Genomic DNA, 14,799 nt, shown 5'->3' on the forward strand with positions numbered 1-14,799 from the left:
GTCTCGTCGCAATGGATCGGCAATCAGATTCGATAGGCCTTGGGCCTCGTCATGATCCCAACTCCCGGGTCTCGAAACCTGAATCAGCCGCCGATAAGATGGCTGCGCTCAAAGCAAGAGTTGCAGCGGCAGTCGGCGTCTCTAAGGCTAAAGGAGGCCTTAACGTCGGGTTACATCCAGTCCTCGAGAGCCTTGGTCAGACAAAGGCGCCAGCTAGACTCAACGATGGAAAGCCATCGGGCAGTCGACCGCACTCCGACTCGAAGTTCTCGACTGGATTCAAAGCCCCAGATGCTTCTGGACGAGGCCGCGATGCGCCGCTGTCCAACCCTTATTTCAACGACCAGCAGGCAGCACAGCCCTCAAGTGGAAGACAACGTCAGGCGCGGCCGCTAAACTTCCACGCCAAGGGCAAGTTCATCCAGCAAGCCGCGGCCCTGCGGCGACAAGCCGCGCTCGAGGAGATGAAGAAGCGAATTGCGGCACAAACTAGGAAAGCCGGCATCGAAGATGAGTTGGAGATGGAGAAGAACCTTGTCGTCGAAGCTCCTCCAGACATAGAATGGTTCGACGGTGGGCTGGTCGACGGAACCTCATACGACTGTATCGACGACGAGTCCAAGCTCAAGATCAAAGAAGACACCATCATCACGGAATACGTACAGCACCCCGTTGCGTTGGAGCCGCCGCAAGAGAAAAATACGCCAGCCCTGAAGCCGATGTACCTGACACCGAAAGAAATGGCCAAAACCAGGAGGCAGAGAAGAATGGCCGAACTCAAGGAGCAACAGGCAAAGATCAGACTTGGGCTGGTGCCAGCTCCACCCCCCAAAGTCAAGAAGAGCAACATGATGCGTGTTTACGCAGATTCTGCAGTGAAGGATCCAACGGCCGTGGAAAACCTCGTCAACAAGCAGATCGCCGAACGCCAGCAGAACCACTTGGAGGCCAACGAAGAACGCAAGCTCACAAAGGAAGAGAAACACGGCAAACTTGCTACAAACCAAGAAAAGGATGCCGCCAAGGGTATCCATATCTTGGTATTCAAGATTGATAGTCTCGCCAACGGCCAGCATAGATTCAAGATCCAGAAGAACGCCGAACAGTATGCTCTCACGGGGATTTGTGTCATGCACCCAAGAATGAATCTCGTCATTGTTGAGGGTGGCGAGCACAGTATACGCAAATACAAGAAGCTCATGCTTGAGCGGATTGACTGGACTGAGAATACACCATCGCGAGAGGGCAAGACCCAACAACAGGTTCGCGAGTGGCTGGTGGCGGAAAACGAGAGCGGCGATCTGAAGGACATGTCCCACAACGAATGTAAGCTGGTGTTTGAGGGCGAAGAGAAGGCGAGGGCATATCGCAAGTGGGGAAACAAGGTCTGCGAATCTGATGCCGAGGCCAGGGACGCGTTGGCCCGAGCCAAGATGGACAACTTTTGGGCCGTCGCGAAGAACATGTAACAAGAAAACCTCGCCAGTAATCAGTGAAAGATAGTCGCAAATTAATAGAATACCAGGCAGTGTTAACTTTTCCGTTTAGACCTGCAGCTCATAATGGACAGCTAATACGTTCTGGCTCATTTTCACTCAATGTTGATCTCACTATGGACCATGTTGGTTGTTATTAACTTGTTATTACGCTTGCGAATGACTTGGTTACCGGTCGACCGTACTCGAAACCCCATCATGGACAAGTAGTTCTTCCTCATACAACATGCATTCAAGAGTGGTTGGAGTTCCTGTCCCGTTCTTTCGGCCCAGAGAGCTACGCCCTGCTCGATCAATCTAAAGCGCCTCTAAGGCTATTGCAAAGTACCAATGGGCGGTGCCTAGATATGACTCCGATGTTGGATGCGCCGTCTGAGTCAGCTCAGCCGGGGCCCCGAACAGCGGACGGAGACAGCCCTGGCCGTCGTCTGCCGGCATGGAACGCAACGGCCTCGTCATGTCCGCAGCTCTACACGTGCGAGAGCAGCCTGCTTCGCGCGCGGTGAAAGTGCGATCGCATCAAGGAATGAGATCTTGCCGGCATGACCTCGAGTCTGAGCGGCTTGCTTTTGTCTCAGTCGCGTACACGGTGCTTTGGTCCTTCTTCTCGGCTCCGATAAGCAGCATCGCCCAAGGCGGCAGAGGCGAGACAGCAATCAGGAGATTTATATGTAATTGATAGCTGGACAACTATGATGCGCTTTGCTTTGGGACAAAGCATAGATGATGATTCGGTCGGGAAAAGATACGTGTATGGAAACTTCGCCAGCATCCATCCTATTGTTAGTTACGACTGACCGCCTTGAACAACGATTTCTCGTCTGAGACACCATGGCGTAACAATGGGGCTTTCGTTGACTGCCTTCAAACACTTTATGCGCGTCGCGACCCGAGGCTTTGTTGTCACCGGTCTTGCGACCCGCGTCGGACGCGTAGTGGCGAGGGCGTGTCCGGATAAGACCGCGTGTTGCGATCACCGGTATTGGGCTACTATTGTCACGGATTTCACATTCGCGATGGAGGCACGATAAAGTAGTTCATAATGTTTGCCATTGCATGCAGTCATCCTTTACTGCTTGTTTAATGTACAACCCTTGCGTTATTCTGAAGAACGCATCGTTAAACGCCAGATTACCCCCAAAACCAAGACGGTCCCTTCGTCAAGCATTCCCAAACGCGCGAGTCATGAGCCACCCATGTGAAAAGAGAAAATCAAAAGACAGCCGCTTAGTTGCGCTCACCGCGAAGGCGGCGGGCGAGCTGGATGTCCTTGGACTGGATGGTGACACGCTTGGCGTGGATGGCGCACAGGTTGGTGTCCTCGAAGAGAGAGACGAGGTAAGACTCGACGGACTCCTGGAGAGCACCGATGGCGGAGGACTGGAAGCGGAGATCGGACTTGAAGTCCTGGGCGATCTCACGAACCTGTGATAGATGTTAGTGATGCGATCGATGTGGCGACACTGCAGGATTGGCAACTTACCAGACGTTGGAAGGGAAGCTTGCGGATCAGAAGCTCAGTGGACTTCTGGTAGCGACGGATCTCACGAAGAGCGACGGTACCAGGCTTGTAGCGGTGAGGCTTCTTGACACCTCCGGTGGAGGGGGCGCTCTTGCGGGCGGCCTTGGAGGCGAGCTGCTTGCGGGGAGCCTTGCCACCAGTGGACTTACGGGCGGCTGTAGAAGTAAAGTCAGTAAAAAAGTCTGGCTGGAGATGTCGCAAAAGATGAAGGCTTACTCTGCTTAGTGCGGGCCATTGCTGCTGTTGTGTGTGATGATGGTGTTGATGGGTTTGTTTGGTGTGATGGTGTACCCGTTGGTTGATGTGGATGTGTTGTGAGTGGATGTAGAAGAGAAGGATGAGGAGTGGGTGACGGGTGGAGGGGAATAAATAGGTAGGGAGACGGAACGCGTGCAGAGGGGAGTGATTGTGCGCCAAAAGGAAAGTGGCCTGTGCGCACCTTCCTGGTTTTTGTTCGGGTGGAGGGGAAGTGCCAGGTGTAAGCGTGGCAGCGTGGGTTCTTTTTTGGAAAAATGCCGTTTTAGCAGGCGCGATTGCTTTGCAAGGCAGGTGCATTTGGGTGGGTTTTTTGCGCTTTGTTGTCAAAACGGATAGTTGGTTCATTTTTGATTGGCCAGAAATCTTGCAGCAAGTGTGACGCCACCCCATCTTTTTCTCTCAAACACCCGGCAGGGGGCCAGATACGTTCCCAGCATTCAGCGGCTCCCAAGGGCCCACTGTGGTCATAGGTAAGGCAGGTACTGCATATGCGGCATACCTTTAGACTATGCCCGCAGCCCATCAAAGATTCAGCCTAGTGTTCACCCCGTCTGCGGAAATTTCCATCTAAATGCGGGATGGGCAAAAGCTACGTAAGGTACCGGCTCCAATGCTCGACCGCTTTACGCGTTGGAACGAACTTGGGAAGCAAAGCGCGTGAGACCAGCTGGTACTAAGAGTGCCGTCATTTATTTTCGGGTTCAGCCAGTGTACTCAAAGGCTTTTTGGCATGGAATACGAGAACAATTAACAAAGGTCTACATGTATACCTTGATGTATTCCACCTACCCGTCCAGCGTGCTCCCGATGCATATTGACATGAGTGACCACTCGCCAATCCAAATTATCTCTCTGCAGAAGATGCATATCTCTCGGGCCTTCAATTTTCTGCATGGGGTCTACGGGACACTGGGCGTGACGCGATATCGTGAATCTTTACGCGACTGGCGGGTGGAGGTTCAGTGAGACGGTTTCTCACCATGGCTGGAGCCTGGGGATGGGTGGATGGGGCAGTGGATGCAGCGACAACTTGGCCTGGACCTGAAGCCAGGACTGAATTCAGGTTGCTCGTTTTTAACTAGATGACTCAAGCGCGCGACGAAAGGGGAGAGCGCCTGTGGTCACTGGTCGGTCAGTCAAGAGACTCGAGAGTCGAAACACCCTTTCGAGGCATTTTTAGTGTCAGCTGATGCCAAAGACGATTGCCGATGGAGTACACAGTTCGAGAGGTCACTGGCCAGTCACCTTCTTTTACGGTCAGTAGGTTGTTGGCATCGAACCTGAAAGCAATGATTGCCTGCCACGCCGGTGACTGCCGGTGACAGATCCGTTCCCTTGCACTCGAGTGGAACAACCGGAGGGTTACTTGTTAGCGTTTGCACTTTACAGATGGAACCGAAGCCGGAAACGCGGTTGTAATGGCACGCGCCCAAAGTCTGACACGGTGAACCTCAAGGCGAGGAAGGGGGAAAGGGGAGCAGAGACAGACAAGGGACGCTTTCTGGTTGGCCGCATTTAATTGTATCCATCTACCTATCTTGGCTCCTGCAGCACTGCTGCTCCAATGGGGAATTAGCTGAGATTGATGAGGTACCGGGAAAGCGAATGTGGTCTGTGCAGTTGTGCCTTCCTGGAGTTGTTTTTTTATATTTCGCCTCGCGTCGCGACAGGGTGTGATCCAGCGTGATGGACGTATCCGCTTTTCTCTGGCTGATCCCGAATCAGACTTGGCCCACGGACACTTGATATAAATGCCCGCCCCCCTCTGCGCGTCTACAATCGTGTTCCCTCTCGTTATTCAGCCCCACGTTATCTCTGCCAAAACAACCTCACAAGCTATTCTCTCGGAAGAGCCTCATCATACCCCAACCTTAAACCACTTCAACTTCATCACTATCCGCAATGACTGGACGTAAGTGCCGATTCCACATCGTACTTCTATCTTTCCTGGTATACTAACTTGACGTGATCAGGCGGCAAGGGCGGAAAGGGTCTCGGCAAGGGCGGTGCCAAGCGTCACCGCAAGATTTTGCGTGACAACATTCAGGGTATCACCAAGCCTGCTATCCGTCGTCTCGCTCGTCGTGGTGGTGTCAAGCGTATTTCTGCCAGTACGTTCTAGTCCCAACCCCGCCTCCGCTCGCAGGTGACTAACACGCAATTTCTCTAGTGATCTACGAGGAGACCCGTGGTGTCCTTAAGTCCTTCCTCGAGGGTGTCATTCGTGATGCCGTCACCTACACTGAGCACGCAAAGCGCAAGACCGTCACCTCCCTCGACGTTGTCTACGCGTTGAAGCGCCAAGGCCGCACCCTCTACGGTTTCGGTGGTTAAGCGTCTTGTTTCTGCATGTCTGTTACGAATCTTTCTTGGGCCATAACGCGGATCCACCCCACGACGCGGTGGCCCATGCGGACTTTGGGAGTGGAGTGTTTTGTCACGAATGATCATGGGTTTGGCTGGTTTTTGGTGTTCTACTGTACCATACGGGAAATGGGGTTCTATACGGATGGCTTGGTTGGCTTGAGACATAATCCCTCGCCGAGGCACGTTTTGATCAAATTTTCTCGGTTCCCTTTTGCTATGTCGCAGTGAATGATGTGTTTCGCGTCTATGTCTTCCTGTTTGCTCTCCGCCGTGTCTACTGGCTGTCGTCTGTCTGTCCCGTCGTCCGTCTGCCGTCGCGCGGTATCCTGTATGGATTACGCGTCGTTGGATGCTGCGTGTCGTGTTGTACCTTTGATGTCGTTCGTCCAGAATGCTGTTGAACGCGTGCTGCTACTATGATAAATAGCCTCGTCGGTCACTGTCTTCGCTAGGGTGGGCTCCGGTGTAGGGATCTTGCTCTATCTTTATTGCATCGTATTGTTGACTTATTTATCATTGAATGGCTTGAATCTGTTATTTGCCAGTGAGAAGTGGCTACCCTCCCGTCAGTGTTCCCTACTGTATGCGCGTGGTGATGTCTTTTCCTGGTAGTCATAGTCCTATTGTCTTGCAGTTCCGTATCTCGACCCGTGTGCACTATGACGCCGCCACCCAACATGACCGAGTTTCGTGTATCTGACTCTTAGTGAAATCACCATGACTGCATACTTTCGGTGCTTCTTTAATCATCGTGAGGTCTTCCTTGTTGTGGTCCATCTTCGTCGCTCTGGGGTTTGTGGCTAGCCGCCGAGTTCTCGGTGAGGCCAAATGCACCGTCGAGCTGGCAAGACTCGCGCCACCTGAACCTACATCTTATACCTTCTCTTTATTGTAAATTTGAGGGATTCAACTGGTGTCTTTTGTATTGCATTTTTGCTTGTCTTGGGACGTGTCATGGTCACAACTCATGTTGGTGGATTATTTCTCTAGATCATCACTTGTTTTTGAAACAGATAAAGCATAATTAATAGCCAAAAAAATTACAACACATCAACAACACCCCATCAAATTGGTCAAATTTGACAGAAAATAATCGATCGGATCATGAAACACATCATACAAGTAAAAAACAACAACCAATCATCACGTACATTGATGTCGCATGATCCAAAGAGCTGTATGACGTTCAAGCTGGGCCCCAAAGGATCATTGCAGAAGGACTCAACACAGGCGTTCGTAAAGAACCCAACCACGACCAAAGTCAATGATATCCAGAGAAGTCAGAACTATGGTGAGTGAGGCTCGGTGTTCAATCTACAGAGTTGGCCAGCCCGTCAGGTGGCCTAGATGTATTTCAGCAACTTGACCCAGCGGCAAGATCCGTCACATGAAGGAGTCACAGGCTGGAAGGCCTTCACGAAGCAGAAGGGAACAAAAAGAGACACGAATAATCTGCTTCCAATGTCTCCTAACATCAGAGGGCAGTGTCGTCTCGGCCTCACCCCAAACTCCGAACATTCTGCGACGGCGAGGAGCACGCGCCTTGCCATTACGCAAGGCACACGACCAGCCTACCTCGATGCCAACCTCGGAACATAAAGGGAGCACAACTGCTTAGATGTCTGGGTCTTCTCAGAATCTTGCAGTGGCATGCGGTCAGAGATGTGGGACGGAATCGTGATTCACAGGATGCGGACATGCGCATCGTCGTCGGTGGATCACCACCGCGTTCCGTGGCACCGCCAAATGACCTATCCCCAATCCCCGAACCCCCTAAACTGCTGAGAAGCCCATATTAAAAGGAACTCTATGGTGTGGAGATAAGTGTGGCCCGTCGATAATGTCGACAGGTTGAACGAACGCAGCTGGAAAGAGCCGCATGCTACTTCAAACCAGCTACCTTTCTACTTGATGTAAAGTAGATCAGCGCAAGCACCGGGCAACGAGATAGTCAGGCCAGAGGAATCAACAGGCGTACGTTGGATCTGACAGCATGTCGTATGGAGTGAGAGGTAGAAAGAAATACCATTCTACCAGCAATCAATCAGTCTACTGCGCCGTGGATAGGTAACGAAGAGGGTATCGTCCAATAGTCGGCACGGCCTTCCCCAGACATTTCATCGACTCGATGTGAAGATCAAGCGCAAATCCAGTCCTTGTTATAATATGAGATGTGGTGGTGGTGCTCTGTTTGATCGAATATCTTGCACGGGGGCAATGAATGATACCTGGCCACGTTGAAAACCACCTTGTCAAGACCTTGACCGAATACACTTCGATTACACGGCCAGATGGGAGTTTCCTGACCAAATGAAATCATGTTAGAACGAGACATAATAGAACAAGGGCCGAGGTCAGGTCAATATCGCATATATCTCACCCAAGTGGTCTGATGCCCTGACAGAGCCCAGCTATCATTCGGCTTACTAGATCACACCTTGATAGAACGGGATGCGGTCTGACTAGATCAACCAGGCGACCGTCTCCTCCTTCAACTGCGATGTCCCTCGTCCTCCATCACACATACTCGTCACGAATGTGCTCGGAGCTTCCCAGAAGTCACGTTCGCCAATAAACGACCACTCGCAGGACTTCATAGCCCACCACTGTGTCATTGTATGAATAGCCAAATGTTATGCTGAGCCTTGGATATCCGACCCCGATCGACCCGGAGATAGTGGAAGTCATTGAGTAAGACTAACTTGGGAGCGCCCAGAACCATCTGAGAATGATGTGTTCACATCGTGCAGTCGGACTGTGTCATGGGCACTTGGATGGAACATGCACGATACCTGGCAAAGTGGGCGATACGACCACCCGCCGCCCAACATATACATAAACGACCTCCTCTCCCATCACCTCAGTCCTCAGTACTGCATATGCCTTCCTGGACTTATTGGGTTACACCAGTAAGAGAGTATACCAAGGGCACCGGCTAGGTTGAGCAGCAACAGCGACGTCGGCGAAGGTAGAAGTAGGTAGTAACCAAGGGCGTGTTGAGCGGCGGACCATCTTGTCACCCATTTCCCGGGACGAATCTTCTACGGCAGGCGAGACATAGTCCCAGAAAGCTGGAAGCTGTCTACAATTGGGTCGGCCAAATAGAGCAACGAAGTTGGGGGCATCACGGCGTCTCGTCACTCGTACTCGGTATGTCACAACTGGGACATTTCCGCCGTCGACTTTGTCGCTCCCGTATATAGCCCCAATATCATCTTCACTTTCGCCGAGGCAAGGTTGTAGGATGACTGCCCGTGACTCCCTCCCTAGTTTTCCAGTCCGGGGTAGATGAGTCACGAGCGTGCGCGGCAGCAACCTCAGAGAGAAGACGTATGCGTGGCAAGAACCGAGAAGTCCGAGTTCGACGAACCAAGCTGCCGACAAGTCGCATCTTACCGAGACATCTGGTTCGCATGGAAGTAATGGAGCGAGACGGGCGCCACTGGGAAGTCCAGCTCACCACGAGACCGAGGCTGAGGCTTAGACCCAACCAATGTTTAGGCACCCTGGCGATAGAGGGAAGCAAACGACTACGGCGATCATCATGATAGATCTAGGCGAGTAAGACAGCGGGACATCCGCCTTATCTCGTTGGCTATCTTAGCTACAGACCAGTCAGTAGGTATGCATATGCCACATCTCGTCGAGGACACTTGTGTGGCTGAACATGATGCAAACGGGAGACGGAAGCTAAGCCAAAAGCTTAACATGTTTCTGGCCAGTGCGAGAGGGGAGGCAGCCCGGGATGTGGAGTTGGGAATTCGGGGGTCGGGAGGGAGGTGGTATCCGAGGTGCCGGAATTGGTTCGATGGCGATAAATGTGAGCTGGTCTTGAGGATGGGCGATGTTGTCGTAAGGCAGGTTTGGACAGTCATCTTCAGTGGAGGTCAGGTTAACCCGACATAGCAAAACTAGCCCGAGGTGGACGGATTACTGGGCCATGTGTACGAGGTACAGGCATTACTTCGGATGGTGCCGGCCGCGCAAGATGGAAAAGTTGAGAAGCAGCGGAAAGCAAGACGCAAAAGTCGATGGGGCCGGTAAATGCCGGCTGACTTTGTTGCAGATCCTTCAAGCCCTCCCGCGGACAATCAGGGTCTTCCTGGACCGCTGGGGCCAACTTGGATGGGCACTAGCGCAGCATCGCGAGCGCACAAGCCGAGGGAAGGTGAGTCCTGAGTGCTGTCACTGGCGGTGGGCAGCCACGGAACCCACTAAATTTAGAAGTCCGACAGGACCCTGAGTCGACTTCTCCACGGAACGGAACCCGGCCGCCTGGGAAGGCATGGATCTGCGCCGGCCATGGAGATCTTGCACTTTGTCTTTCCAATCTCTGGACGGCAGTCGATCCAACTGATGCGTGGTTGGGTGAACCTCCGCTTTCTTTTTTTTTTTTTTTTTTTTGCCACCTGCCCTGTTTTGTGCATGCCGACGACACATGCACGCTGGACTGATTTTTTCCCTTTACTGGCCTCCCAGTTGCCAGTCCTCCCCCTCGTTGGGCACTCACGCACTCAAGTTTTCAGACGTACCGAGTCACCGAGTGTGCGAGTCACCTTCCACATATCCATAGTCAGCATCTGTTAATAATTCCTTAATGTACGACACAGTCATGTTTCGTGGTCCATGCAACCGGGCATTACTCAGTGGAGTGCAGACGGGATGGGTCTTGGACTCTGCCAAGTAATGGACGCTGAACAGATGTAAACGTTACGCTGTGTTTCGCACGTTTAAATTTTGTTCTATGTAAAGTGAAGCTAGTCTACCCGAATGCTCGGCCCCGGGCCTGGCCCAACGGAGCTACACAGCACCTCAGCGGATATGCCGGACTGCGCCGTCGGTCACGAAGCACAATAGTAGCGGAAGAAGGACGGTTGCGAAGTAATGGTGTTTCAATAAGGTACCAATGACCAAGCATGGGCCTCGTCGGAGCCGGAGACAAACTGCGGGTTGCACGTAGGTGCCGCAAGAAAGTGCGGAAAAAGAACTTGGATTCCTTATCGTATTCGTGAATAGTGGTTCTGATGTTCCGCACGATCTGGGAGGGTGGGAGGCCCCGAGATGGTGGAAGCTACGTGCCGGAGCCACCGATGCGTGCAGCGTTGGGTCGACGGGTACACGGGTCTTGTCCAACGGACCCACTAGAGGTTCATTTGTAAGCACGGCCACACAGTGACACAGCGAGGTGTGGGTGAGTACGGAGTACGGAGAACTTCGTACGGATACGTGAGCTGAGTGAGGTACGGATACTCTCGGGTGGTGGGGTGGCAGTTCCGACACTGCCCAACAGCTGCTGTCAAAGGTTTCGGCACATGGTTGTGGCTTAGCTCCGATCACTGTGTCGGCTTCAGCCACACTCTCGAATATCTGCATTGCTTTGCCCACAGTGTTACGTACCTTCACCTATGACAGATCGATGGCATAGGTCCTTCCCGGCCAGATTGGTATCTATTTTGTGTACAGATACCAACAAGCAATGGCCCAATCCTGCGTTCTTTCCAACCCTTGCATTCACAGCGCGCGAGAGGGTGAAAAAAGCCAGCCTGAAAAGCTACGGAACCTATCCGTTCCACCTTTGGGTATTGGGGTGACCTGAGGCGGGCGGGTAAACGAGGGCTGAATATCCCTGACTGACAGAGAAAACATTAGACATGGAGAAGCCGAAGACTGGACCAGACCACACACACTTGGCTGCATGCCAGAAATGATCGAGAATTTTTCTCATCCCGCATCTTGCTGTAAGCCTGCATGCAGCTTGCCAGCCCTGCAGGGTCAACTCAACGGTTCCAACCGCACAGCCTGTCATGTCTCACTGACAGTCGGCATCGGCAACATCGCTTTTCGGCCATCGCGGCATCGGCGTCAATCTCTGCATCGGTCAACTTTTCTCTCTCATGCTTATTCGTTTCCCGTACGCCTTGTTTTAGTTTGACTCTACACTCCTCACGCCGTGCACGTAATCTCATAGTTTGGCTGTGGATAAATCTCAAAGATGCAACTTGCGATCTGGCGGATTTAGCTCGGCGTATCCCATGCGCATCCGCTCTTCAACGTAAGCTTTCATCAGCTTTGCGGATGAGTCAGTATCATCTTGTTTTTGACAACGCAGAATGAAGGTCATTTTCAAGAGTGATCGATCAGCCACTTTGTCATGTTCGCTCGTCCCCTCCTTCCCGACATAACGGGCCCGGGCTATGCGGTGAGGGACGCGCACGTATCTATCCGAAGGAAAGCTGAGGAGAGCCGAGATTCCTCCTCTGGTAATGCGACAAAGTTCAGTTATTACAATGGAATGGAGCTTTACGAACGTACCCCGGGGGCTACAGGGAATGCTAGTTCTCGAGGTTTCTTCAGTGCGAATAACCATGAATGCAACCATTCTCACAGACCGCTTCCTTTGCGATCCGTATCTTCTGGTTATGCTTAAGCTTTTGGGGCACTCACGCACAGGACCGTGTTCATGCATTTGAGCCCGAGAATGGTTGTTCAAACGGCTGGACCGGCCGACGGACGGGTTGAGCCCACCCTACGGCCGACGGAACGGCGGTCGAGACCACTCTAGGTCTTCATGGACCCGTGTGGGGCGGGCACCTTTCCTTACACCGTACGGCGGTGCTGAACATGATAGTAGCTGCAATAGACGCGAGCTGGCAATGCGTAGCACAAAAGTGTCATGTGAAGCTTGATACGAGTGGAATACGATGCCTCCTCAGCTGACAACGGAAAAAAAAGAGTCAATATCAGCGTCGTTACCGATTGCGATGAAGAGGGTCTCGTCCGAGTCACTTCCTTGGCAGCTGGGAATCAACATCCATTACACCTAGAGCTGGCGCGGCTGCGGCTGCGGCTGCGGCTGCTAAGAGGAGTCATTGAGCAAACTCATCTGTCAGCTGGCATTACCAGCGTGACTGATTCGTGGCATTCACAGCCCCGGCTCTCCGGCGCCGCGCGCGCGCGAAGCCAGGCCTCAGTCCAACGCTCCGACTCAAGCCTGAAAAAGCGAGTTTGTTCCCGCGGTCCTGGGCAGCCTGGCACCCTGTGCCTGTGCCTGGGTGAGAAGTGCGGACAGTCACAGTGGTGGTTATCCGAGGAAACCCGCTCGGTCGGGACCCGACGTGCAGATAGGCAAGCCACAATGGAGATTGGCATGTGTGGCTGGATCATACCTCGGCACCTACAGAATGCTCAAAGGGGACCACCGGCCATGGGTGACCTGTCTTGCTCCTCCTGGTTAAGCCACATCACACAGACAAATGCATGCATGAGTCACGAATTGAGAGCAAACATGCCCAACCTATCACTATGTAAGTTATTATCAAGCGTCGACTATGCGTACATACTCCGTACCAAGTGCCATTTCGTGCCATTTCGGCTATAAACCGAGAACGCGGGGACGTATAAAATGGGTGGGTAGTGGAGCGGAATGATGACCGAAAGTGGTCGTCAGGAATAGCAGCTAATAGCACTGCGCCACATCTCTCTCGGTTTGCAAGCTGCGGCTTGCCGCCTGTCAATATCACCCCGCCACTAATTGCCATGCTGGGTGACTTGTGAATACCTCGCACCGTTACCAGATGCTCGGTATCAGATGGACCGCGCCGTTCATAGTGATGAACAGGGTTCTTGATAGTGCAGACGCGTCTGAGCCCTATTAGATGAAGTATCGTGAGGAAATACAGTGAGCAAACGTCTTGCGAATTTGTAGGTAGTGAGGCATACGTAAGTAAAAGGTAGGTTAGAACGCGTGGGCGACGAATTCATCGCTGGGTGACAAGGACAATTCAAGAACCCTGCCTATTGTTACTGTGTGACGTTGGCCGCAAACTCTAAGTGGCTTTCGGATTCTATCCAGACTCAAGGGTATCTGTATGGTAAGGTTTGGTTAGGTTTGGATATGCTTAGTTTAGCAGAAGCCGATGCGTGCCATGCAAAGCGAAGAGGGAGCCAACCACCAGCCACACGACAACAGCTGGGCAGGTGAATTGCGAGTCCGATTAGATAAGCAAGACAGAAAGATCACGGGACCTGACATCATTCTGAAGAAACCCAAGGTACGTACGGGTAGCCTCTGGTTATGAAACGTTGCGATCATTTGTCATCGACAAAATATCTTAGTCAACATGCCGATGAGAAAGACGTCTCTGGTCATTGGGCATGGCACTGAAGTAACACACATACCGGTATGGTGTCCGTACCTTACCTATGTGATTATTTGCTTATCTCCACAGATGTCCCATAAGGCCATTGAAGTGCGTAGGAACGGCACGAATGGGAGAAGGCGATGACAGGGGGGACCAATCGGGAATTCGTGCTATAGATACATAGATTATATTCTTCGCTACGTTGTTCGATGGCGTGTATCCGTACCTGCAGACGACAACCACGAGGCCGAGGGAGATGCACTGCATAATTAGAAAGCGCCAGCTCCTGCGGGTAACTGGACTGACACCTTGACACATTGTGTGATTGGGTGGCTTCTCTCGGCTTGAACGAAACGGACTGTTGAGCGCAACCGCGATGTGGCTGTGTGGCTGAGCCACAAGCCTTCGACCAATGAAAAGCAGCACCCCTGTCAGAAGTGAAAGCGATCTCGCTTTTTTCTCTCTCTCTCGCGGCCTCGCTGCCCGGGGTTCTCCCCTTTGGACCGCGGGGCACGAGCGAAATCCCCCTCCCGTCCTCCGAGGCTTCGCCGAAGTGAATTTCTAAGAACCTTTTTCCCCCTCCCTTTCGGGTGCCTGCATCATTGCATTTTCAGGTCATGGCATTTTCGCACGAACCCCTGTTCCCTGTCTGCCCGCGTCGACCAAACACTTCCATCACACCCACATGAACATCCAGCCCGACAGGACCCTTCAAAACATGCAGCATTCGTGGGGCCATGGCATGGTAGAAGCGACCGGTGCAGCGAGCATGGAAGCGATCTTCGTCCCCCTCACTCTTCCCTGGAGCGCTCCACCCACCATCTACCATCGGCGTTTGCCCGCCAGGCCGGCACGCTGGCATGGCCGGGTAACTAATGGAGCTGCGATACGGATACTCTGTGGGTTCTTGGACGATATTTCTCGCTAGCAGGCACGCAGGCCAGAATCTTGGATAGTGGTCATTGACGTTGCATGATATCAGTGTCTACCGTGTACAGTCTGGGTTATCACAGAA

General features: G+C 52.6%; 5 protein-coding genes across 5 annotated transcripts; 2 read left to right on the top strand and 3 right to left on the bottom strand.

The window, feature by feature from the left end:
- Window positions 1–98: 98 nt before the first annotated feature.
- On the top strand, window positions 99–1,469 carry BDP81DRAFT_391675 (pre-mRNA processing factor 3; the record flags this gene model as incomplete). The annotated part of the gene is made up of 1 exon (XM_060587574.1): window positions 99–1,469. One exon carries the CDS (start codon window positions 99–101, stop codon window positions 1,467–1,469), a length of 1,371 nt encoding a protein of 456 aa, XP_060448201.1.
- A 1,254-nt stretch (window positions 1,470–2,723) lies between these two features.
- Window positions 2,724–3,253, bottom strand: BDP81DRAFT_391676 (histone-fold-containing protein; the record flags this gene model as incomplete). The annotated part of the gene is made up of 3 exons (XM_060587575.1): window positions 2,724–2,921; window positions 2,980–3,173; window positions 3,235–3,253. 3 exons carry the CDS (start codon window positions 3,251–3,253, stop codon window positions 2,724–2,726), a joined length of 411 nt encoding a protein of 136 aa, XP_060448202.1.
- Window positions 3,254–5,272: 2,019 nt separating this feature from the next.
- BDP81DRAFT_313429 (histone-fold-containing protein) lies at window positions 5,273–5,610 on the top strand (the record flags this gene model as incomplete). The annotated part of the gene is made up of 2 exons (XM_060583889.1): window positions 5,273–5,387; window positions 5,447–5,610. Coding segments are annotated over 2 exons (279 nt in total), but the record flags the coding sequence as incomplete, so codon positions are not given.
- A 4,495-nt stretch (window positions 5,611–10,105) lies between these two features.
- BDP81DRAFT_421386 (uncharacterized protein) lies at window positions 10,106–10,611 on the bottom strand. The gene has a single exon (XM_060589915.1). It carries the CDS (start codon window positions 10,559–10,561, stop codon window positions 10,406–10,408), a length of 156 nt encoding a protein of 51 aa, XP_060448204.1. The 5' UTR covers window positions 10,562–10,611; the 3' UTR covers window positions 10,106–10,405.
- An 841-nt stretch (window positions 10,612–11,452) lies between these two features.
- On the bottom strand, window positions 11,453–12,382 carry BDP81DRAFT_421387 (uncharacterized protein). The gene has a single exon (XM_060589916.1). It carries the CDS (start codon window positions 12,107–12,109, stop codon window positions 11,630–11,632), a length of 480 nt encoding a protein of 159 aa, XP_060448205.1. The 5' UTR covers window positions 12,110–12,382; the 3' UTR covers window positions 11,453–11,629.
- Between the last annotated feature and the right edge of the window lie 2,417 nt (window positions 12,383–14,799).

This window comes from Colletotrichum phormii (assembly GCF_030913505.1).
Source record: "Colletotrichum phormii strain CBS 102054 chromosome Unknown BDP81scaffold_5, whole genome shotgun sequence".
Classification (NCBI taxonomy): domain Eukaryota; kingdom Fungi; phylum Ascomycota; class Sordariomycetes; order Glomerellales; family Glomerellaceae; genus Colletotrichum; species Colletotrichum phormii.

What these genes read in the sequence shown, in the direction of transcription:
- BDP81DRAFT_421386 (XM_060589915.1), bottom strand. Translation starts at nt 10,561, where the DNA reads ATGCTTGGTCATTGGTACCTTATTGAAACACCATTACTTCGCAACCGT.
- BDP81DRAFT_421387 (XM_060589916.1), bottom strand. Translation starts at nt 12,109, where the DNA reads ATGCATGAACACGGTCCTGTGCGTGAGTGCCCCAAAAGCTTAAGCATA.